The 25,083-nt window shown below is 42.7% G+C and overlaps 2 protein-coding genes across 12 annotated transcripts in view; both read right to left on the bottom strand.

Annotated features, from left to right (window-relative positions):
- The window catches only part of SVOPL (SVOP like), an 81,946-nt gene extending 79,330 nt beyond the window's left edge, over positions 1-2,616 (bottom strand). Inside the window, exon 1 of the mRNA XM_049095250.1 lies at positions 1,003-2,616. The gene's annotated coding sequence lies outside the window, so the exon portion shown is untranslated. The remainder of the gene's footprint in view (positions 1-1,002) is intronic.
- A 139-nt stretch (positions 2,617-2,755) lies between these two features.
- The window catches only part of ATP6V0A4 (ATPase H+ transporting V0 subunit a4), an 84,848-nt gene continuing 62,520 nt past the window's right edge, over positions 2,756-25,083 (bottom strand). For all 11 annotated transcript variants that reach the window (XM_049095239.1, XM_035699730.2, XM_049095240.1 and 8 more), the window contains 4 exons: positions 12,055-12,180; positions 8,554-8,671; positions 4,832-5,003; positions 2,756-3,137 (listed from right to left, as the gene is read on the bottom strand). In XM_049095239.1, the coding sequence (XP_048951196.1) occupies positions 3,044-3,137; positions 4,832-5,003; positions 8,554-8,671; positions 12,055-12,180 (510 nt within the window). In that variant the 3' untranslated portion in view covers positions 2,756-3,043. The remainder of the gene's footprint in view (positions 3,138-4,831; positions 5,004-8,553; positions 8,672-12,054; positions 12,181-25,083) is intronic.

Here is a 25,083-nt window from a genome sequence, read left to right as displayed (position 1 = left end):
GGCCACAGAGGTGTTGATAGGAGATATATCAGGATTTGGGCATTCGCATCTGTGCATTATGAATGAGTTTACATTCCAAGTCACTAAGAAGACATTCAAACATTAACTCAAAGTTAATGTGCAGGGAGTATATTCTCAGTATTTTCTAGAGTTTCAGCCAAAAGTTTCATAAAGAAAAAGTTTTCATTAAAAAGAGGACAGGCATGCTGGGAGGCTCAATCAGGTAAGCATCGAACTCTTGGTTTTGGTTCAGGTCATGATCTTACAGTCATGAGATTAAGCCCCATGTCAGCCTCTGTGCTCAGCATGGAGTCTGCTTCAGATTCTCTCTCCCATTTACTATCTCTCTCAAATAAATGACTACCTTAAAAAACAAAAACAAAAACAAAACAGAAACAAAAAGAGGACAAAATGTTCCACAGGGATGAGAAACATTGCAGATGGAATGCTGGAAAAGCTGGGTTAGCATCTTCTGTTGTCTCCCTAAACCATTCTAAATCTCTTCTTAGGAAGAGGATGGATAGATGGTGGATGAATAATCAGTAAGACCAACTCAAGAAAAGAAGGAATAGCATGGGGGAAGAATGTTTCCCACCTCTCATCATCAGTTCCTTAAAAATTACAATGAGAATGTAACCCGGGACCAAGCTTCAAAGAATCTGTAAGAACTGACAAACTGAGGATCTACTTTGAAATTCAAAAGGCTCACATGGCATTCAAGTTTCATTAAAACAGATTGTAAGGCACTGATGGGCTTTTAATTCTATTGCATTTTCCTATACTAAATTTTTTAGCCAGAAATAATTGAGCCACAGTAGAGCTTTTTAAAAGTAAACATGCTTGCGTGTGTGTGACGCAATTTGTTTTGCAATATCATCAGCAAGAGTGAAATTTTCATACTCCATGTGACTTCAGCCAAGTACAACTGGTCAAACCCCTACCTCCCACCAACTCCAAAGCAGAAGTAAATCTAGATCCATGTTGCCTATCAGAGTTTCTTACCTCTGTATATTCCTTGGAAAGCTTTCCAGTTTCAGGTTCTTTTGCTCACACAGCAGTTAGATCCCTGTTGGCCCCTGGAGGGGCTTCTGGACTAACCAGATCAAGAAGCCCAGCCCCCAGGTCTTCTCCTCCCCTTTTGGCTCAGTTCTGTGAACAGAATTTCTTAAAGAGCAATCGTGCATCCTGCACAAGTGAGTGACATCCAGGTAACACCCCCTTTCCTGTAGCTCTTTACCCAATCCCTTTTTAAAGGGGAAATTACATCTCTCATTGAGATGGAAGGAGGATTCCAAAACTTAGAGAAAACTAGCAGTTCTTAGGAAGGCCATGGAGACTCCTGGAAGAGAGGGGGTCTAAGCAAGGGGTAGAAGGAAGCTTTGCCCTTTCAAATCTTTTCTCAAAGCCATCACTGCTTAGAATTAAAGGGCAAAAAGCTGGTGACCTGTCTAAGCACAGCATATTTTTAGGTAGTGAGAAGGGCAGTGATGAGCTGAGAATCTAGAAACTAACTGCCCAGTGACTTGGCTTCTCCAGACATAAACACTTACATGTTGTTTCTGACCGTTCTTCCCTTCAGGCCATGTCACTGGCTGAGCACCTGGTCCATGCCCGGTGTCTGACACTCACCTTCCACAACCCAGAGGGGTGGAGATCACTAACCCCACTTCCTACCTGAGGATACATGAGCTATCAACGATCATTCTTAGGTCCACTTGCTTTAATCCCTGAACATTTGTTGAGCATCTCATTCATTGTGCCTTAAATTGTGCTAGACAATTCATGACATTGACAAAGAAGGTGGCATGGAAGCTTTCTTGGATGTGAGCAATGACAGTTCTGTGAGCACCAGTCAATCCCACCATGTGGAGGGGCAGGAGGAGGCTAAAAAAAATAGAGATCTGTCCAAAAGGTAAGTTTGGATTTGGTCAGATATTCTGGAATCTTTAGAACAAGATATTCTGTAGAAAGTGCCCCGTGGGGCGTCTGGCTAGTGCAGTCATAAGAGCATGTGTCTCTAGATCATGTGGTCGGGAGTACGATTCCCATGTTGAGTGTAGAGTCTACCTTAAAAAATTTTTAATTAATATATATATATATATTTTAAAGTACCCTGTAAACTGTAAAACGCTGTACCAATGTTAACAATGCTTAATTCTACTGGTATAGTTACCATGAAGACTGTGATTAACTTGGATAATGGTCACTCAGGCTAAATAGTTGATGACACATGTATTTCTCTACACCTGGCTCTTAGGACTTTGCCAATCCAGGAGTGATAGAAATGGGTTCAGGGCCAACAGATCCAGAGAGTGTCAGGGAAGACTGTCTGGCGGCCTCCTTTCTGGCAAGCTGTTTTCCAGAACTTTCTCAAACCTAAAATCTTTTTCTCCAGTTCCTGCAGCATAATGTGTATCCAGCAAACAGACGCTGATGATGTCATGTTGTCACACTTCATTCCACAGGATTTAACAATGCAGACAGCCACACTGGGCCCGCCCTCGCGTCCACACAGAGAACATTACCCTTGCTTTCCCACCTGCAGTAAAAATTCATGAGAAAGTTCCTAATCCTATGAAGCTTAGCCCCAGGCAAAAAGAAAAGGTGTCTGAGGAACCAGGAAATGAAAGAATAAAATAAACATAATCCTCTGGAATTAGTTTGTGTAACCCTACTGTTTAGCTTTGGCCTGTATTTATCAATACTAAATTTTATAGAATAATTTTGAACAAAGACAACTTAAAGAACAAGGGAATGGCCCAGAATATAATATTTATAATATTGCAAGAAAACATCAGTGTGGCCCTCCCCGTTTCTCAATCATTTTAATGTTTGACAATTATGACCCAACTTGAGGTCGGTTCCCCTATAACATGGTTAGGTTGTATCAAATCCCAAGGCTTATAAGTAAAATATACATGGCTTCCCGCCTCCAGGTAGCCAAGAACAGTCATCCCATCGACTGCCTTGCACAGGCTGACGTTGAAGACAAGGCTGAACTTCTTTGGCCGCCGAGAGGAGATGGCCAGCACCGGACCTGCAACTACTCCTCTGCTGTCCCATCCAGGATGTATTTAAAGGAGAAAGGAGCAAACTTGTAACCAGCCCCGACGTAGAACTTGTTCTGGAACTCCACCCTTGGAGGGGAGGGGGCAAGAAAAAGCAAAAATAAACACATAAGCAAGAGGCTGGGGTCAGGAAGCCACACCAGAAGGCACCCAGGCTGGTGGCCACCACAGGGATCATCTGGAGCTTTTTATTTTATTTATTTTATTTTATTTTATTTTATTTTATTTTATTTTATATTTTATTTTATATTTTATTTTATATTTTATTTTATTTTATTTATTTTATTTTATTTATTTTTGACATCTGGAGCTTTTTAAAACACTTCCAAAAAAAAAAAAAAAAACACTTCCCTTGCCCCTCACTTACACCTTTTCCTTCCTCTCCCACACTACTTCGTCCAGGCCTCTGCCACCCCGCTCCGAGACTGTGAAGAACAACCCTCCCCACAGCTCCCACCACAAAGCTACCCCCACCTGCAGCCTTGTCTCAAGAGAGGGGAAAATGCTTCCCGAGGTCATACGTGGTATGTCTTCTCCATCCTGATCTTTTTTTTTTTTTTTTCCATCCTGATCTTAATCACGGGGCTCATACTACTGCAAGATACCCAGAACCTTAACCTAACATTCTTCTAACTTCCATCAGACACCACGTATGATCTTTTATGCTTGATCATGTTCCAGAGTTCATTTCCTTAATGACAAGGGGAGAGGTGATGTCATAACCTGAGGTGGGGTGCTGTGATTCTCTCCATTCAATACATGGAGTCTAAAAACTTATCTTAATGAACAGTGGGCAACAAGGAAGGTAGAAACACCAATGAAAGCTGAAGATGGTCTGTGGGCACGCACACACACACTCAAGATTCTTGGCTAAGATATGACTTGGAATAAAAACAGAAGCTTCAGGGATCCCTGGGTGGCGCAGCGATTTGGCGCCTGCCTTTGGCCCAGGGCGCGATCCTGGAGACCCGGGATCGAATCCCACATCGGGCTCCCGGTGCATGGAGCCTGCTTCTCTCTCTGCCTGTGTCTCTGCCTCTCTCTCTCTCTCTCTCTCTGTGTGACTATCATAAATAAAAAAAAATTTTTTTTTTAAATTAAAAAAAAAAAACAGAAGCTTCAGCAAATGTCTTTATATTTGTAAACTTAGTGATGGCTGATGGTCTCTGGACACGTGTGAATGTCAAGGGCCTCCTGTGAGCACCATCCTCCTTCCAGGTTTCCAGGTACCCTCCTTCTGTTTCCACTTTGTAGAGATCAGTAGTCTATACTACTGGTGTAATTCTTGCACTCAGCAACAAGGGCCAAATGTCCCAGATTCCTTCAGTGTGCCTCTGTGAGCCTATTTCAGATCTGTCATCTTACCAACACTTGGAGGTGCCCCTCATCTTGAAGCCAGTTGTAATACAACAAACGAATATTTAAAAGAGAATGAGTACATGGGGAAATAACATTGATTATAGGGCAGGCATTATATACATATACATGCACCTATGCATGTGCACACACACGCATACACGTGTGCATGCCTGTGCAGGAGCACACATGTGCACATGCATGCAAACACATGTGCATACCTGTGTAGGAGCACACATGTGCACACACATATACATGTGTATGCACACACACACAAATGCACATATATCATCATGTAATATTACAACAACAGGTGACTACACTTGGTCAAGACCTGCAGCCAGCTGGCTGGTCCTCTCTCACTAGAGCAAATGGAGCCTCTACTACAGTAGTGTGGCCATGCTCACCAGTGCAGTCGCAGGGCATGAAGGAACGCAGAGAGGCCCTCCATGATCAGAAGGATGGCTACTGTCAGAACGGCAAATATGGTAAAAATGACAAAGACCCCAATGAGTCCTCCCCAGCCTCGCAGGCGAAGGCCGATGTTCATCACCATGGTCCAGAGCACCTCAGACAGTTCTGTAAGAGCAAAAGAAACATTCTCAACCACAGGGTTTATCTGGCAAGTGCAGCTTTTCTCCATACTATATTCGTGGGTCGGCACACCCTAGAATCCCAAAACTCCATGCTCAGGTAGAAAACTCAAGCACGTGTGCCCTAGAGCACCTGTATGAGATCATCTATGGCAGCTTTGCTCACAAAGGAAGAATTTCTGTCATGATGACAAACATATGGTGGCATGTTACTCACTAATGAAAGTAAGCAACCTATAGCTACCAGTAACAATATGAATAAATCCAAGAAACATGTTACACCACAGAAGCAAAACAAAAAGAATACATGTTATGTACTGAATTTTGTATTTTCTCCACTCCTCAAATTCATATATTGAAGCCCTACCTACCAAAGTGATGGTATTTGGAGAGGAGGTCTTTAGGAGATGACTGGGATTTGATGAGGTCATAAGGGTGGGGGCCCTCATGATGGTATTGGCGCCCTTACAAGAAGAGACACCAGAGGGCTTGTTTGCAATCTCCCTTCCACGGAGATATATCATTACATTTTTTATTTGAGACTTGAGGTCCCCCAACCGAGAGGTCACAGTGGCATGACCCCAAGTGATAAAGGTGTGTCACTTGCAAGTGGTCACTGGGACATGATGGGACACAGACACTTGGGAGCACAAAGAGAAGTACCTATGTCTGTACTGTGCCCCCTGAGCTCTGGCTTTCTGCTGGAGTGACACAGGGTCCTTCATGGTGGGAACAGCTTTACCCCATCTACTTATACCCCTACCCACTCCTCTGTGCTCTGAGTCAACATGGATTCTTTGCCTCTATCTTTACTAAATTATTGACATAAAAGCTGAAAGCAATTTGAACTGTACTGCGCTAAGGATCTCATGTGGTTTCTCTTCCCCCATGTTCCTTAGATATGGCAAAATCCTAGTTTCCCCAAGAGCTGTTTTCCTCTGCTCTAGGTCCAATGGGCGGAGGTCTAATAGTCATACCATCTACTTTCACAGGGCCTTTCAGTGAAGTCTTCTCATTCACAGTAGCTCATGGAAGCCTCACTCCACACCTGTGGGAATCCAGGTGTGTAATTTCTAATGCTTCACTCTCACCTCCACTTTGTACCCTATCTTGGTGACTTTTAAAGCACATGTCCAAATCCAGCCTCCCTCAAATTAGGTCTTGGCATGGCACTGATGAACACAGAAGTGCGAGAGTAGTAAATTGTTTTAAGCTGCTGACATCTGGGGGGTGGTTGTTAGAGCAGCGCATACTAGCCCAGCCTGACTAACACAGCAGGCTAGTTACCAGAACAACACAGGAAAGCCACGGCATATACAGGTTAAGCTGCTAAGTTACTGAGCTAAAACTGGTAGAATGGAAACTAGAATAGAATCAGTATTTGTTGTCACTCTACCAAACTACCTCTTCAAGCAAGTTTGTTAGCATGAAGCAGAAGGTATTCATGCAAACTATACATCTCAGGAAGTTCCAGAAAGACGCAATGGGTGGACTGTGCCAGGCAACTGGGAGCCATATGGATTATCTGGAGTCAAATTACTCCCTCAATGGTCATGGGCTGGCCAGAGGAGACCCTCCTATCCTATCTAGTTGTGACCTGAACCCTCCAAACCACATCTGAGATCGGAGCTAAAGGCTGATATCAACACCACTGACCACACGAAGCTCAGAGTTCCACTTTGGGTCCCTGGCTAAGCACCTCACATGAATGCATGTCAGTGCCCAAGTAAACACATGCAGGTGCTCATGTGCAGATGATGTATGCATCTAAGCACCTGTGTGCATGCAGAAGAGTGTACGTGTGTATGCATGGAGTTGCCACAAGAAAATGAACACAGCCTGAGCAGTGAAGACAAATGGTGAGCACTTCCTTTCTGCTATAAATCAACAAGCAATCTCACTTTCATTGTTTTATTTTCTACCCATCAAGTACCTACTTTGGCCTGGTTTCTCTGTTCCACGCCTTGTGATCAATGCTGGGAACACAGGGATAGAAGACAGGGACCTTGCTTTCCAGGAGCTCAGTCTAGTAGGGAGACAGGCTAATCATAACAGAATTGCAATCCGTGCTAGGATGGGACAACTCCCAGAACCCAGAGAAAGGAATTCTTCACATGGGGAACCAGGGAGGAAGATTCCCAGGGGAGGCACAATCTGTGTGAGTCCTAAAGGAGAATTAGATACCAGGTGGGAAGAAAATTAAAGAAGCGAGGAATAGGGGAACCTGGATGGCTCAGTTAGTTAAGCATGTGACTCTTGATCTCAGAGTCATGGGTTCAACCCCCAAGTTGGGCACCATGCTAGGCATGGAGCCTACTTAAAAAAGCGGGGGGTGGAGAGGAATATTTCAGACCAGGAGACTGTAGGGTAAACACACAGAGGGGCCCAAAGAGCATGGCAGCTCCAGGAGCCTTGGTGCAGGTCCTTGTGGTCACTGCTTATGACTGGGGCTGCTGGGGCACTGAGGGCATTACCAATGGACAAGACCAAAGAAGTGGGCAGAGATAAAGAGAGATCTTACAAAATCGTTTGGAGAATCAGGATTCCAGACTTAAGTAAACTCTGGGGATGGAATCATTTTCAAAATTGAGGGATCCCTGGGTGGCGCAGCGGTTTGGCGCCTGCCTTTGGCCCAGGGCGCGATCCTGGAGACCCGGGATCGAGTCCCACATCGGGCTCCCGGTGCATGGAGCCTGCTTCTCCCTCTGCCTGTGTCTCTGCCTCTCTCTCTCTCTCTCTCTCTCTCTCTCTCTCTCTCTGTGACTATCATAAATAAATAAAAATTAAAAAAAAAATTAAAAAAAAAAAAAAATTGGATTACTGGGCCTAGCTTGACCCTAGATGGCTGTGAATTCATTGAGGTGGTGAGCACAGCCCCCCCCCCCCCCCAGTGGGTCAGCTTAATCGGCAGCCCATTTCCTCCCAGTGTTCACAGTTAAGACAGGCTTTCTCTCAAAGTGAATCCCCCAAAGATGGCCATATTTTAATCCTAAGAACCCAGGAAAATGCCATATGGCAAAAGGAATTAAGAATGGATTCAGCAGACAGGATTAATTGAAGGAATGCTGAGATAAGGAGATTATCCTGGATTATCCAAGGTAACCGCAAGGGTCCTTAGAAGGGGAAGGCAGGGCAGTCAGAGCCAGAGAAACTGGAGACATGAGGCCTGAAGCAGGTGTCAGAGCAATGAGCCTAAGAACCAAGAAATGCAAGAAACCTCTAGAAACTAGAAATGGCAAGGAAATGGACTTTCCCCTAGAGCTTCTAGAAGGAACCTAGTCGTGCTGACACCTTGGTTCTAGGACTCCAGAGCTATAATATAGTAAATTGTTTTACGCTGCTATTTGTGGCAATTCTTTACAGCAGCCATAGGAAACTGATACAGAGAGTAACCACTCTAGGAATATAAAATCAGACCTACTGGAAAAGTCACTTCTTCCTACGAACGAACAGCCAGAAATAACCCAAGAAGGCAAGTACTTTGATTCTGTTTCCCAGGGGAGATCTGATTGTGACCCTGAGGGCCACTCACTCACGTGCATGAGCCAGGCTGAGGGCCCAGAGCCGGAGGTAAGAGGCTGTGTTTGAAATGCAGCCCAGGCAATACTCGATGGTGTGGATGGCTTGATGCACAAAGACGTCTCCAAAATTGAACTGAAAGAGAGAGGTTGTGGGTTTTTTATTCTAATTTCATTAAGTATTCCCTATATGAAAGGTATTACTAATGATACACAGATGAATAAAACATGGCCTCCACCGTAAGTCACTTCCAGTTGAACTAGAGAAAGATAATATACTCGTAGGAAGAGAGTTAACAGCACAAAGTAGGAAACACAGTATGTGTGCAATAATGCTTCCCAGAAATAGCTGGAAAAAGTTCAAAGAAGAAGAGAGAACAGCTGGTAAGGCATCACAGGAGGTAGATGTGCACTGTGCCATGAAGGAGGGGGAGGCATCCGGAAGTAAAAGCTAAGCAAGACCATTCCTGGTGAAGGAGATGACTCCTGGTAGGGAAAAGGCAGGAAATTGGGAACATCAGGAAGGTGAGTTCTGGGGTGGGGGTGGAGGAACAGTTTGGTGGAAGTGGGAGCTTGTCTGGTGAGGAGGGGAAAGGAGAGACCAGGCGTTGAAGTTTCAGGAAAGGACAGAGTTGACAAAAATAACCTGGAGTCAATGAGGAACCATAAAAAGGTATCTGAATAGAAAATGGGGGTGGGGATAAAGAAGTATTGGGGGAAGATTAACCTGGTGGCAAAATGGCCCCCAAGGGCAAAGCCAATAACAAAAGAGCCTGTTGGTTGATTAATTTACTAATCCAGGGATGGGGAGGAAGAAATGTGCTCTGCCACGGTGGGGGCAACAGTTTGGCTGGCACCACCCCAGCCCTCGAGTGGCTCAGTCTAGTGGGGACAATGTGCATGGAAAGCACAATAATCAAGAATCAGAAGTACTGTGGGGACACAGAAGGGTCTTTCACCCAGTAGGCACCAGAGTCATACAGGGCTCTGAGGCTCTTGAGTCTGAGGCACTATTTTAGTATATGTGCTGAAGCAAGCATGAGTCTGAGGCACTAAAGAATGGCATTGACAGAAATGGAAACTTGGAGAAGGAGATTAGTTGACATATTCAGATATGTTGCATTTCAGGTCACAGCTGGCCATACAAGTAGAATCTCTCAGCACACAGTAGGAGAGGCAGACAGGCTAGAAGCAAAGTCATGACTGCAACTGGATACCTATGACCTCACCTGTGGGAGGAGGGGTGGTGGGAGGAAGTAGACTGGGAAGATACACAAGGGAAAAAGCACAGAAAGAAGAGCTCCAAACATCTTCATTTGGAGGTGAGAAAGAAACAGATGATGTAAAGAAAAAGCCGAAAGACTGGGAGGAGTCACACGGCTGTGGGCAAGGTCAGAAACACACCCAGGAAGGAATGGGGGTGGTGGTCCAGTGGTCAACCATGTCAGGAGCCATGGAGAGAAGACAGGGATCTATGCCTCTGACATCTCCCATGGGAAGGAGCTGTCTTTGTTATTCATGGTGATCCCCCTGGGACCACATCTGATAGTTTCTGTGGTTAGAGGGTTGTGACTTGGCCCCATGTGCTTCCAGCCCCATCTCTATGGAAGGGATGGAACACAACCACTGAATTGCACGCCTATGTAATGAAACTCCAATGAAACTTCAGACACTGGAGCTCAGGTGAGCTTCCTGGGCTGGCAATTCTGTGTGCATGTTGCCACATGTCGATGATGGGAGACTAATGCCTCCCTAAGGACACAAAATTCTGAAATTTGGAACCCTCCCTATGTCGGATTCCACACAGGTGCCCCTTCCTCTGGCTGCTTCTGATCTGTATACATGTGCTACAATGAAACTCTAATTATAAGGATCGCACATTAGTGAATTCTCTAAGTCATTCTACCAATTACTGGCCCTGATGGAATGTGAAGGACCTTGAATTTGTAACTGACTGGTCTGAGGAGACGGTGGTCTTGGGGGGGGGGGAGGGTCTGCAAACCTGCAGCTAGAGGCAGAAGTCTTGGGCGGACTTGACAGTCTTGAGAACTGTGCCCTTCACCCTGAGATTGGCCAACACCTGGTGGGGAGAGAGGTCAGAGGGGACAATGTAATCAAGCCTGTATTTACTTTGCAATGGGAGACCCAGGCATGATGGTGCTTGGGGGAAGGAACCTATGTGCGGCCCAAACGGTGGCAGCCAGTTCACTGCAGAAGCAGCAGGTGCAGTGACTGGGTAAATCCCGAGGGCAGGAGAACAGAGGAGAGAGGGTGTATGGGAGAGGCTGGGACAGAGTGAGGCAGATGATGTGCAGGCTGGATTCTAAAACATCCCAGCAAGTCGGACAGACAGTAATATTAATAGCCACTAATATGGGTTATTCTCTGTACCTGGAATCCTGTTGGAAAAATCTGATCCAGATTTTTCATTAATTCTAATTGACCATCCATTAGTTTAAATGAACATATTTCTTTAAGTAATTCACACCACATATGGAGCTTCTTATAGCATCCCTCAGGCTTCACAGGAGCCCTATCCCCATCCCCACTCCAGGATTAGAACAGAACTCCAGTTAAAACCCCCAGCCCATTCAGGCATCTGAGGCACTTCAATGGTGGAATAAAAACAGCCACCTGCTTCATCTGGGAAAATGCAGCACATTCCTGATGGGGAGTGGCTGCCCTTGGACAGAAATGGGCAGGGAGGGGGAAGGGCACAGAACAATTCATGAATTCACAGGAGAGGCAGATAATGTTACAAAGATAGGTCAGCTAAGTCCCAGCAGAGCCCGGGTGGAGACAGGAAAACAAAGGGGGGATGGCGGCTGGGCAGGCTGGGCATGCTTCTGTCCGGGAGGCCGGCTGGGAAGAAATAACCCGCCTTTGACTTTAACAATAGGGCTAGAGTTGGGCCCAGCTCTCTTGGTTTGAGGGGCACTGATTGGACAGCACATAACAAACACAGCTGACTCCCGGGGCACGGTTCTGAGTCAAGGAGGTCTCGCTAACATCGAGGAGCTTCTATGCCAATTGATCCGAAGGCTGGTACTCACCCCACACTCACAGATACACCAGCACCTGGATTAAAATGTTAAAACACCCCTAGATTGGTTGGTGAATAGCTGGGTTTTTTTTCTTTTTTCCCCAAAGATTTATTTATTTTAGGGTGAAGGAGAGGCAGAGGGAGAAGGAGAGAAGATATCATGACCCTGAGATCATGACCTGAGCTGAAATCAAGAGTTGGGACACCTGACTGACTGAGCCCCTCAGGTGTCCCGAGTAGCCATTGATCCTATAGGCTTTCCCCCCTCCCTTGCAACCTTCCCAACTTCCCTGGACTCGGCAACTACAGGATCAGGTCCTCCTGACCCTCCCAGCTCCACTGCCTAAATCCTTTCTGATGGGCTGGTGGCCACACCCTACTGGCCATTAAATATTTGACAATCATCCTTGATGAGATCCCACATCTAGAATCTGTACACACTGGGGCATCTTTGTCAACTACTGAGTCCCACATACCTCTTCTTCATGGTCATCCTCAGCCCCGTGGGCACCTGCAGAAGCCCTCTGGCCAGTGCTCCCAGAAGGGCTGGAGTTGTCACCTTCGACGTCCTCTGTGGCATTTTGCATCATGGAGGCCTGGAGCTGTCAGCAAGCAAGGAAGCGAAGAACTAAATCCACCCTTAGAATTAGAACTACAATTTATTCTACATAAAATAAAGGCCATCATTAAATATTAACTATGTACCAAGCACTGTTCTAAACGCTCTCTATATCACCCCATTTAGCCTTCATAATAATCTTTCCATTTAAGCACTGTTATCACCTCCTTCTACAGAGAAGTAAACTACAGCACAGGAAGGTTAAGAAATGTACCCAAGATCACACAGCTCGTAAGGCTAGTTAGTGGCAGAGCCAGGATTCAAACCCAGGCAATCTGATTCCAGAGCATGTGCTTTTCTCTGTGGTGCTCTAGAATGTGTCAAATTAATCTGCCTTTATAATAAATCAGTGCACATACAAGAGTGTGTGTATGTGTGTGTGTGTGTGTGTTTGTATGATAAAATAGTCCGTTGTACCTTCGACACAGCCTTATGACCCAAACAGCTAGATTTCTCTACACAAATAAACCAGGAGAGATGAATGACTGCTACAATCTGAATGTTTATATACCCCCTAATTCATACGTTGAAATCCTAACCCCCAAAGATGATAATCGAAGGTGGGACCTTTGGGAGGTACTTAGGTCATGAAGATGGGGCCCTCATGAATGGGTTAGTGACCTTATAAAGAATTCCACACACAACTCCCTTGCCCCCTCCACCAGGTGAGGACACAGTGAGAAGATGCCGGCTTAGAACCGGAGGGGGGGTGCTCACAACACTGAACATACTATGGAGCCTTTGATCTTGGACTTCGCAGCCTCCAGAAATGAACAATAAATTTGTTCTCTATAATCTACCCCGTCTGTGGTATTTTGTTATAGCAGTCCAAATGGACTGACACAATGACTTTTTCGACATAAATACACTTTCTTAAAATAAAAACATCATTTTACAAAAACAGCCAAGAAAAAAATTCAAGGACGAAAAATCTAGGTATAGTCAGCATATAATCTGGCTTGGTTTTATTCATGAATTTCTTTGTTTCTTAGAGTAAGGGAAGATGGTGGTGCAAAGGGAGAGGGGGAGAGGGAGAGAGAGAAAATTCTAAGCAGGCTCCACTCCCAGGATGGAGCCCAAAGAGGGGCTTGATCTCATGATCCTGAGATCCTGACCTCAGCCAGAGTCGGACATTTAACACATTGAGCAACCTAGGCTCCTTACCCTGAATTTGAATAGTTCTTTCAAGTCACTGTAAAACTTAATGTCCCATGTCCAAAGAGCTTCCTAGAATGATTTTATGGGTGGAGTATTACAAACTAGGCATTAAGGTATTTTTACCTTTTTTTTACTTTAAATTCAATTAGCCAACATATAATACATGATTAGTTTCAGATGTAGTGTTCAATAATTCATCAGTTGCACATAACACCCAGTGCTCATCACATCACATGCCCTCCTTCATGCCCATTACCCAGTTACCCCATCCCCCCCCACCTTCCCTCCAGTAACTGTTTCCTATAGTTGAGTCTCTTATGGTTTTTCTCCCTCTCTGATGAATTCCCATTCAGTTTTCCCTCCCTTCTCCTATGATCCTGTGTGTGTGTGTGTGTGTGTGTGTGTGTGTGTATTCATTCATCTGTCAATAGATATCTCAGCTCGTTCTATAGTTTGGCTACTGTGGACATTGCTGCTATGAACATTGGGGTGCAGGTGCCCCTCTGGATCACTTCATTTGTATCTTTGGAGTAAATACCTAGTAGTGCAATTGCTGGGTGGTAGGGTAGCTCTATTTTTAACTTCTTGAGGAGCCACCATGCTGTTTTCCAGAGTGCCTGTACTACCTTGCATTCCCACCAACAGTGCAAGAGGGTTCCCCTCTATCTACATCCTCACCAACATTTGTTGTTTCCTCTTGTTAACTTTAGCCATTCTCGCTGGTATGAGGTGGTATTGTGGTTTTGATTTGTATTTCTCTGATGCCCAGTTATGTAGAGCATTTTTTCAGTGTGTGTATGTTGGTAATTCGTCTATCTTCTTTGGAGAAATGTTTGTGTTCTCTGCCCATATCCTGACTGGATTATTTGTTTTGGGGGTGTTGAGTTTGATAAGTTCTTTACAGATTTTGGATACTAGCCCTTTATCTGATATGTCATTTGAGATTTCTTCTTCCATTCCGTAGTTGTCTTTTAGTTTTGTTGACTGTTTCCTTTGCTGTGCAAAAGCTTCTTATCTTGATGAAGTCCCAATAGTTCATTTTGGCTTTTGTTTCCCTTGCTTTTAGAGATGTGTCTAGCAAGAAGTTACTGTGGCCTCAGAGGTTGTTGCCTGTGTTCTCCTCTAGTATTTTGATGGATTCTTGTCTCACATTTAGATCTTTCATGCATTTTGAGTTTATCTTTGTGTCTGGTATAAGAGAATGGTCCAGTTTCATTCTTCTGCACATGGCTGTCCAATTTTCCCAGCACCATTTATTGAAGAGACTGTCCTTTTTACATTAGATATTCTTTCCTGCTTTGTTGAAGATAAGTTGACCATAGAGCTGAGGGTCCATTTCTGGGTTCTCTATTCTGTGCATTGATCTATGTGTCTGTTTTTGTGCCAACACCACACTGTCTTTATGATTAGAGCTTTGTAATATAGCTTGAAGTCTGCATTGTGATGCCACCAGCTTTGGTTTTCTTTTAACATTTCTTTAGCTATTCAGAGTCTTTTCTCATTCCATACAAGTTATTATTTGTTCCAGCTTTGTGAAAAATGTTGATGATATTTTGATAAGGATTGCACTGAATGCATAGATTGCTTTGGATAGCATAGACATTTCCACAATATTTATTCTTCCAATCCATGAGTACGGAATGTTTTTCCATTTCTCTGTGTTTTCCACAATTTCATAAGTGGTCTTTAGGTTTTAGAGTACAGATCCTTTACTTCTTTGGTTAGGTTTGTTCCTAGGTATCTTATGGTTTTTGGTACAATTGTTAATGGTATAGGTTCCTTAATTTCTCTTTCTTCTGTCTCACTGTTAGTGTATAGAAATTAAACTGATTTCTGTGCATTGATTTTTATATCCTGCCATGTTGCTGAATTCCTGTATGAGTTCTAGCAATTTGGGGGTGGAATCCTTTGTGTTTTCCACATGCTAGACACATCTCCAAAAGCAAGGGAAACAAAAGCCAAAGTGAACTATTGGGACTTCATCAAGATAAAAAGCTTCTGCACAGCAAAGGAAACAGTCAACAAAACTAAAAGAAAAACACAAAGGACTATCCAAAGGATAAAGTATCATGTCATCTGCAAAGAGTGAGAGTCTGACTTCTTTGCCAGTTTGAATGCCTTTTATTTATTTTTTTTAAAGATTTTACTTATTCATGAGAAAGAAAAAGAGAAAGAGAAAGAGAGAGAGAGAGAGAGAGAGAGAGGCAGAGGGAGAAGCAGGCTCCCCACAAGGAGCCCGATGTAGGACTCAATCCCAGGACTCCAGGATCATGACCTGAACCGAAGGCAGATGCCCAACCACTAAGACATCCAGGCATCCCTCTTTTTGTTGTCTGATGGCTGAGGTTAGGAATTCCAGTACTATGTTGAACAATAGTGGTGAGAGTGGGCATCCCTGTTGTGTTCCTGACCTTAGGGGAAAAGCTCTCGGTTTTTTATCATTGAGAATGACATTTGCCATGGGCTTTTGGTATATGGCTTCTATGATATTGAGGTATGTTCCCTCTATCCCTACACTGGGGAATTTTAATCAAGAAAGAATGCAGTATTTCATCAAAGGCTATTTCTGCCTCAATTGAGAGGATCGTAAGGTTCTTGTCTTGTCTTTTATTAATATGATGTATCACGTTGATTGCTTTGTGAATGTTGAACCACCCCTGCATCCCAGGAATAAATCTCACTTGATCTTATTGAATAATCCCTTTAATGTTGGATCCTATCCAACATTAGTATCACTGGCTAGTATCTCAGTGAGAATTTTGGCATCCATATTCATCAGGGATATTGGTCAGTAATTCTCCTTTTTTGGTTGGGTCTTTGTCTGGTTTTGGGATCAAGGTAATGCTGGCCTTAAAGAATGAGTTTGGAAGTTTTCCTTCCCTTTCTATTTTTTGAAACAGCTTTAGAAGAATAGGTATTAGTTTTTTTAAAAATGTTAGGTAGAATTCCCCAGGGAAGCCATCTGGCCCTGGACTCTGGTTTGTTGGAAGATTTTTAAGGACTGATTCAATTTCCTTGCTGATAATGGGTCTGTTCAGGTTTTCTATTTCTTCCTGTTTCAGTATTGGTAGTTTATAAGTTTCCAGGCATGCATCCATTTCTTCCAGATTGCCTAATTTGTTGGCATATGGTTGTTCATAATATGTTCTTAAAATTATTTGTCTTTCTTTGATGTTGGTCATGATCTCTTGTCTTTCTTTGATGTTGGTCATGATCTCTCCTCTTTCATTCAAGATTTTATTAAATTGGGTCTTTTCTCTTTTCTTTTTTGATAGTGATATCAGTAAACCCCTAGCCAGACTTCATTCTTTCAAAGAACCAGCTTCTAGTTTCATCGATCTGTTCTACTGTTCTTTTGGTTTCTATTTCAATGATTTCTGCTTTAATCTTTACTATTTCTCTTATCCTGCTTGGTTTAGACTTTATTTGCTGTTCTTTCTCCGCTCCTTTAGGTGTAAGTTTAGCTTGTGTATTTGAGACTTCTAATTTTTTTTAGAAAGGCTTGTATTGTTGTGTTCTTCCCTCTTAGGACCGCCTTTGCTGTATCCCAAAGGTTTTGAACAGTTGCTTTTTCATTTGTTTCCATGATTTTTTAAGATTCTTCTTTAATTTCCTGGTTGACCCATTCATTTTTTTAGTAAGATGCTCTTTAATCTCCAAGTGTTTGAGTTCCTTCCAAATTTCCTCTTGTGACTGAGTTCAAGTTTCAAAGCATTGTGGTCTGAAAATATTCAGGGAATAATCCCAATCTTTTGGTACCTGTTGAGACCTGATTTGTGATCCAGTATATGATCTTATCTGGAGAATGTTCCATGTACACTCGAGAAGAATGTGCATTCTGATGCTTTAAGATGGAATCCTCTGTGTATATCAGTGGTGTCCATTTGTTCCAGTGTGTCATTCAAAGCCCTTGTTTCTTTATTGATCTTCTGTTTAGATCATCTGTTCATTGCTGTGGGTAAGGTGTTGATGTCCCCTACTATTATTGTATTATTATCAATGTGTTTAATTTGGTTATTAATTGCTTTATATATTTGGGTGCTCCCAAGTTAGGAGCATAAATATTTCTAATTGTTAGATCATCTTGTTGAATAGACCCTTTACATATGTTATAGTGTCCCTCTTCACCCCTTAGGACAGTCTTTAGTTTAAAATCTAATTTATCTGATATAAGGATTGCTACCCTAGCTTTCTTTTGATGTCCATTAGCATCATAAATGGTTCTTCACCCCTTTTCTTTCAATCTGGAGGTGTCTTTAGGTTTAAAATGAGTCTCTTATAGACAGCATATGGATGGGTCTTGCTTTTTATCCAATCTGATACTCTGTGTCATTTGATTGGAGCATTTAGCCTATTTACATTCAGAGTAACTGTTAAAAGGTATGAGCTTAGTGCCATTGTATTACCTGTAAAGTATCTTTTTCTGTAGATTGTCTCAGTTTCCTTCTGGTCCATGTCACTTTTGGGTTCTCTCTTCACATACAGGATCCCCTTTAATATTTCTTGCATGGCTGGTTTAGTGGTCACAAATTCTTTGAGTTTCTGTTTGTCCTGGAAGCTCTTCATCTCTCCTTCCATTCTGCATGACAGCCTTGCTGAATAAAGTATTTTTGGCTGCGTGTTTTTCTCATTTAGGGCCCTGAATATGTCATGCCAGCCCTTTCTGGCCTGACAGGTCTCTATGGATAGATCTGCTGCCGGTCTAATATTCCTAACCCTGTAGGTTAAGAACCTCTTGTCTCAAGTTACTTTCAGGATTTTCTCTTTATCTCTGAAATTTGCAAGCTTCACTATTATATGTTGGGATGTTGATCTACTTTTATTGATTTTGAGGGTTTTGTTTGTTTTTTTAACTTCTTGGATTTAAATGCCTGTTTCCTTCCCTAGACTAGGAAAGTTCTCAGCTATGATTGCTCAAATACACCTCCTATCTCTCTCTCTCTCTTCTTCTTCTGGGATCCCAACAATTATAATATTGTTTCACTTTATGGTATTTCTCCAAGCCTCCCCTCATGATCCATTAGTTGTTTTTCTCTCTTTTCCTCAGCTTCCCTCCTTCCCATCATCTTGCCTTCTATGTCACTCTCTCCTCTGCCTCATTTACCCTAGCTGTTAGAACATCCATTTTACACAGCATCTCAGAACATTTTTAATTTCACCCTGATTAGATTTTACTTCTGCACTAAAAGATTTTCTAGTGTCTTTTATGCTTTTTTCAAGCCCCACTAGTAACTTTTATAATCATTATCCTCAAGTCTAGCTCTGACATTTTACTTACATCCATACCAATTAGATCTGTGGTTCTTTCCTCTGTAGTGAATTCCTTCTTCTAATCATTTTGCCCAGAGAAGAATGGATGAACAAGAGAACAAATTTAAAAATATCAACCACAACCCAAGCAAAATACACACAAGAGGAATCCAAAGAGGTCAGAAGCCAAAAAAGAAGAGGAAAAGAAAAAAAAAAGGTGGGGGCTGAGGGGTAGAGAATATAATCTCCCAAGTGGACAAAACAGTGATCCATTTGGTCCTGGGTATATTCTGGTCTGTTAAAAGATACTATACCCCAAAATTGTAAAGAAAGCAAAAAAAAAAAAAAATGTATATATATATATATATATATATATATATATATATATATATATACAAAAATAAAATTGAACACAGTGAAAGGAAGCCAAAAATGAAGAATATACCTATAAAATGTAAATGTAAAAATGAAAGTTAAAAAAAGATTTTTTAAAAAAGTTGATAAAATAAGAAACTAGTTGAAAAAGAAAAAAATAAAGAGAAATTTTAAATTAAAGATAAAAGAATCAAGAGAAAAAAAAAAAAAAAAACTTGAATTCTATACATTATTTTCCCCTGCACTGGAGTTTGCAGTCCTGTGTGCTCTGTAAAGCTGATGTTCACCTGATGTTTCAGCTGCTCTTCTGGGGCAGGGGCCTGCTGGGCTGATGCTCAGGTGCCTTTGCCTGGGCAGAGATGCGCCACTCCTTGCCAGGGGGCCAGTGTAAGCTTCCTTGGGTTGCTCTAAGTGGCTTTTGTTCTCTAAGACTTTCTGTGCTGCTTTAGAAGATGAAAATAAAAAGGGCCATGCCCTCTCTCCAGCCCTGGAGCCCCCTCTCTTCAGCAAAACTTCAGGGAAGAGTCTTCACTGTAGTGTGTGCCAAACCCTCAGACTCCCATGGGGCCTGTCCCGTGGATCCTCCCAGAGGAGGAAGGAGGCTTGCTGTGGGCCTGTCATTTGCAGGTCCCCCTCATGGAGAGTGGTCACCAGATCCTGTGGGCACCATTGCCACCTCTCCCAGGGGAAGGCAGAGGGTCACAGCGTTTTTTCCCTTTGCTGGGCCCCCACACAGACTGGCTGCCTGAACGGGCCTTGCTTCACAGTTTATGGAAAACCGAGCTGAGAGTCCCCTCCCCAGCTCACTGACTGCACCCGGTTCCCCCAATCCAGTGCTTGGGAACTCTGTGGGGTCAGGCACCTCGTTCTTTCTGTGACCCCAGGGATCCTGACACCACACTGTCCCACCTCAGATTCTGCCCTGCTTTACCACCTGAGCACCTTTCAGGCAGGGGCAGGAACCTCTCTCACTGGAGCAGACCCCTAAAAATTCCATTTTGCACTTGCCAACTCTACCACTTTCTGGTAGCCAGCTTCTGGAAGCTCCCTTCCTCGCTGTTTATCTTCCAATATATCCCTTCAGATTCACTTCTCTGCACCTTCTACCTTGCAAAACATGGTTGCTTTTCTATTTGTAGACTCCCAGCAATTCTTTTCATACTTCTCAGGTTGAATTCATAGGTGTTCAGGATGGTTTGATAATTATCTAGCTAAATTCAAGGGACCAGAGGAAACGAGGTCCCCTGCTCTTCTATCGTCTTGTCTCCCTCTCCTTACCTTTTCTTTAGTGGGTCTACATCTCCTATTTGCAAAGCCTTGGGCAAAGGTAAAAATGGATGTCCACATGCCATATATGTAACTATTTAAGTTATAAGTCAAGCCATCAGACCCCTAAATAAGATATGTTCTAGCCTCCTATCTTGATCAAATCAATAAATCAATCCTCATATGAACTAGAAAGGCCAGGTTCAAATTTAGGGTCCTACACCAGGATATGGCAGCACAGGTGAGCTGGCCCTGCACCATGGCATGCCACCCTCTCCTCCCTCTGCTCTCATCCCATAGCACAAGGGCCATGTGTGCACATAGGTGGACACTCCCACCACACTGTCCATGTTCCACCCATGCTCCCCCAAAAGAGCTGCCCCCCTGGCATGTCAGGGTCTAATGGTAGCCATGCCACTTTGTGGCATGTGGTTGGCCCTTTGTAGGGCCTAGAATAGGACTTGAATCCATTTGGACAAGAATTCCAGGGTGCCAGTTCCCAAGAGGCAGCTCTGAGTAAGCCTTTCCCATTGGCCTCATAGTTCCTTGTCCCATGGTGAAGGACATGGCTCATGTTAACATGGCTCGTGACTTTGTCTCCTGAAATCCTACTCTCTCTCTCCCTTAAAGAAGAAAATACCAAATGAGACACAGGAGATAGTTTCTCCATTTGTGTCTCTACACTCCAGCCTTTTCTGGTCATTATTCTGAAGTTGGTTAAAATGAACATGAATAATGTTGCAGAAGCAGGATACTGTGAATCCTAGAGCTTATCTTTTCCACTTACTTACTAAACATCTCACATAGTGTGAGCAGGGTGCCCAGTAAAATAAAATGTACAACAACTCAACTTTTCAATTAGTTACTGACAACTTTCTAAAAACACATGTACCCAAAGACATGAACAAGGATATTCAGAGCAGTATTATCTGTAATCACTAAAACTAGAAACAAGCTGAGGACTTCCAGGGAAGATGGTAGGGTAGGAGGATCCTAAGCAACTCTTGTCCCTTGGACACTCCTAGATAACACCCACATCAGTGTAAAGAACCCAGAAAATGAACCAAAGACTGGCAGAACAGACTCTCCACAGCTAAAGGTAGAGAAGAAGCCACACCAAAAAAAATGGTAGGAAGGGCAGAGATGCAGTTGGGAAACAGACTAACGCGTGACACTGTCCATAGGAGGGAGGGACACAGAGGCCTGGAAAAGAGAGAGAAGCAGATCCCAACCAGACCCTCCAGGCACAGGGGACCCACACTCAGAGGACAAAGCCCCATATCATTTGGCTCTGAAAACCAGAAGGGCTTAACTTTGCAAGTTCTTACCATCAATGGTGTTTAACACCTGGAACTATAAAAATCAGCAGGCTCCACCCTGGGAAAGTTGGAGGGTGATAGGAAATTAAAGCCCCACCTCTAAAGAAAGAACATAACAAACATCCCTGCTGAGATACAGCATAGAGCAGCAGTTTGGGGGGAAAAAGGGTGGGGGGGGTATATAAGGGAAGGAGATTTACTTACTAATCTTAGAACTTGTGTTGGAGAGGCAAGGATCTTTAAGAGAATTCTCCAACAAATGATCTGGCCTAGGCATTTCCTTCCTCCAACCCCTAGCCTAGATACACAGTCACCTGCAGGAATCAGTGCAACCAGCAAACATTCTCCACCCACCCTGCTAACAGTGCCGCCTCCTACTGCCCCACATGCTTTTCTGCCAAGCACCCTCTCCAACCCACTCTTGGCAAGAGTCCATTGAAAGCAGCACAAGCATGGCATTGTTCAAGCAGCCTCCACAGTGTTCAGCACCATTCCAAAGTGACTCTTGCCCTGGGGAGAAGGGAAGATAACCACACAAACCTGTTCAAGAGTGGCACCAGCAGTAGGCTGGCAGCAGACATCGAGACTGACTGTAAGCTGTGCCCATGAACAAAACCTTCCTAGGGACAACAGAGGGAAAGTGCCCTGTAGTTCAGTGCCACTGCATCTCTGGTAAATGCCAGGTTTGACCCAACTCGAGCCCAAACTGGCTCATTAACAACAAAGGGACCAAACTCTGCCCACAACAGGCAAAGAGAGTCATCAGAGATGACCAGACTAAAGGCAAACAGCTCAGCCACAACAGTAGGACACACACAATACACACAGGAGACACCTCTGAAGACTGAGATTGTGGTGAACAGAGGACATTGTACTGCAGGCACTCCAGGACCTCCTCTTCATAAGGCCACTACTTTCAAGAGCACAAGATGTAGCTGACTTTCCTAACACAGAGAAACAGACACAGAGAATTAGAGAAAATGAGGAGACAGAGGAATGTGTCCCAAATGAAATAGGACAAAATCCCAGCAAGAGAGCTAAGTGAAACAGAGATAAGTAATATGCTTGATAGTGAATTTAAAGAAATGGTCATAAAGATACTCTCTGGACTTGAGAAATGAGTAGAAGACCTCAGTGAGGCCCTCAGTAGAGACAGAAAATATTAAAAAGAACCAGTCAGAGATTAAATCAATCACTGAAATTAAAAATACACTAGAGGGAATAAAGACTAGATTAGAGGATGTGGAAAAACAGATAAGTGACCTGGAGGACAGAGTAATGGAAAGCAATCAAGCTGAACAAAAGAAAAAGAATAATAAAAATGAGAACAGATTAAGGGAACTCAGCAACGCTATGGAGTGTAATAATATTCACATTGCAAGTGTTCCAAAAAAAGAAGAAAAAAGAAAAGGAGGCAGGTATTTTACTTGAGGAAATAATAGCTGAAAACCTCCTGAATGTGGAGAAGGAAAAAGAAATCCAGATACAAAAGGCACAGAGATTCCCCCAACATATTCAATCTAAGGAGGTCCATACTAAAATACATAGTAATTAAAATGGCAAAAGGTAGTAATAAAGAGAGAATTTTAAAAGCAGCAAGAGAAAAAAGTTACATACAGGGGAAATCCCATAATGCTATCAGTGGATTTTCAGCAGAAACTTTACAGGCCAGAAGAGAGAGGCAAGATATATTCAGTTCTGAAAGAAAAAAAAACTTGTAACCAAGAAAACTCTCTCCAGCAAGGCTATCATTCAGAATAGAAAGAGTGATAAAGAGTTTCCCAGACAAACAAAAGCTAAAGGAATTCACCATCTCTAAGCCAGTCCTACAATAAATGTTAAAGGGAACCTTCCAAGTGGAAACAAAGGATCATAAGCAAGAGTAAGAAAAGCAGCACAAAAGTAGTAAAATTAAGTACATCTATAAAACTGAATCAAGAGATTCACTAACTAAAAGTATGTAACATATGACACCACATACAAAATAGACTTTAAAACAAAGACTAGGGATCCCTGGGTGGCGCAGCGGTTTGGCGCCTGCCTTTGGCCCAGGGCGCGATCCTGGAGACCCGGGATCGAATCCCACGTCAGGCTCCCGGTGCATGGAGCCTGCTTCTCCCTCTGCCTGTGTCTCTGCCTCTCTCTCTCTCTCTCTCTGTGTGACTATCATAAATAAATATTTTAAAAATATATTAAAAAAATTAAAATTAAAATAAAACAAAGACTATAACAAGAAACAAAGGAGGACACTATGTAATCATAAAGGGAACAATTCAACAAGAAATGACGATTGTAAAAAATATGCACCCAATAGAGAAGCACCCAAAATACATAAAACAGCTCTTAACAATCATACAAGAAGTAATCAATAGTAATATAATAATATTAGAGGACTTTAACACCCCATTTATACCAATGGATAGATCATCCAAACAGAAAATCAACAAGGAAACAGTGGCTTTGAATGACACATTGGGCCAGATAAATCTATCACATATATTCAGAACATTCCTTCCTAAGACTACAAAAAATACACTTTATTTTCAAGTACTCATGTAATATTCTCCAGAATAGATCACGTTAGGCCACAAAACAAGCCTCAACAAATTAAAAAACACTGAAGTCCTAGCATGCATCTTTTCCAACCACAATGTTTAAATCTAGAAATTGACCACAAGAAAAAATCTGGACAGAAAACAAATACATGGAGGTTAATTAACAGGCTATTCAAAAGTGAATGGGTCAACAAAGAAATCAAAGAGGAAATTTTAAAACACATGGAGACAAATGAAAATGAAAACACGATGGTCCAAAATCTTTGGGATGCAGCAAAAGTTGTTCTGAATGGGAAGTTTATAGCAATACAGGCCTATCTCAAGAAGCAAGAAAAATCTCAAACAACCTAACCTTACACTTTAAGGAGCTAGAAAAAGAACAAATAAAACCCAAAACTAGTACAAGTAAGGAAATAATAAAGTGTAGAGCAGAAATAAACAAAACAAACTAAAAAAACAACAGGACAGATGAAACCAGGAGCTGGTTCTTTGAAAAGATCAACAACATTAATAAGTCATTAGCTAGACTCATCAAAAAAAGAAAGAGAGAAAGAGGACTCACAATCAGAAATGAGAGGAGAAATAACAACTAACACCACTGAAATACAAAGGATTATAAGAAAAATATCACAATAAATTGGACAACCCAGAAGAAGTAGATAAATTCCTAGAAACATATAACTTCCCAAATCTGAAGCAGGAATAAATAGAAAATTTGAACAGACCAATTACCAACAACTGATGAAATTGAATCATCAAAACAAACAAACAAACCCCAATAAATAAAAGTCCAGAGCCAGATGGCTTCGCAGATGAACTCTACCAAATATTTAGAGACTTAATACCTATTCTTCTCAAACTGTTCCAAAAAACAGAAGAGCAATGAAAACTTTCAAATTCACTCTGTGAGGCCAGCACCACCCTGATAAAGATACCATAAAAAAGAGAAGACTATAGGTCAAT

Source organism: Canis lupus, chromosome 16 (assembly GCF_003254725.2).
Source record: "Canis lupus dingo isolate Sandy chromosome 16, ASM325472v2, whole genome shotgun sequence".
Lineage (NCBI taxonomy): Eukaryota > Metazoa > Chordata > Mammalia > Carnivora > Canidae > Canis > Canis lupus.
Note: the sequence above shows the minus strand (reverse complement) of the source record. Positions and strands in the feature narration are given on the sequence as shown.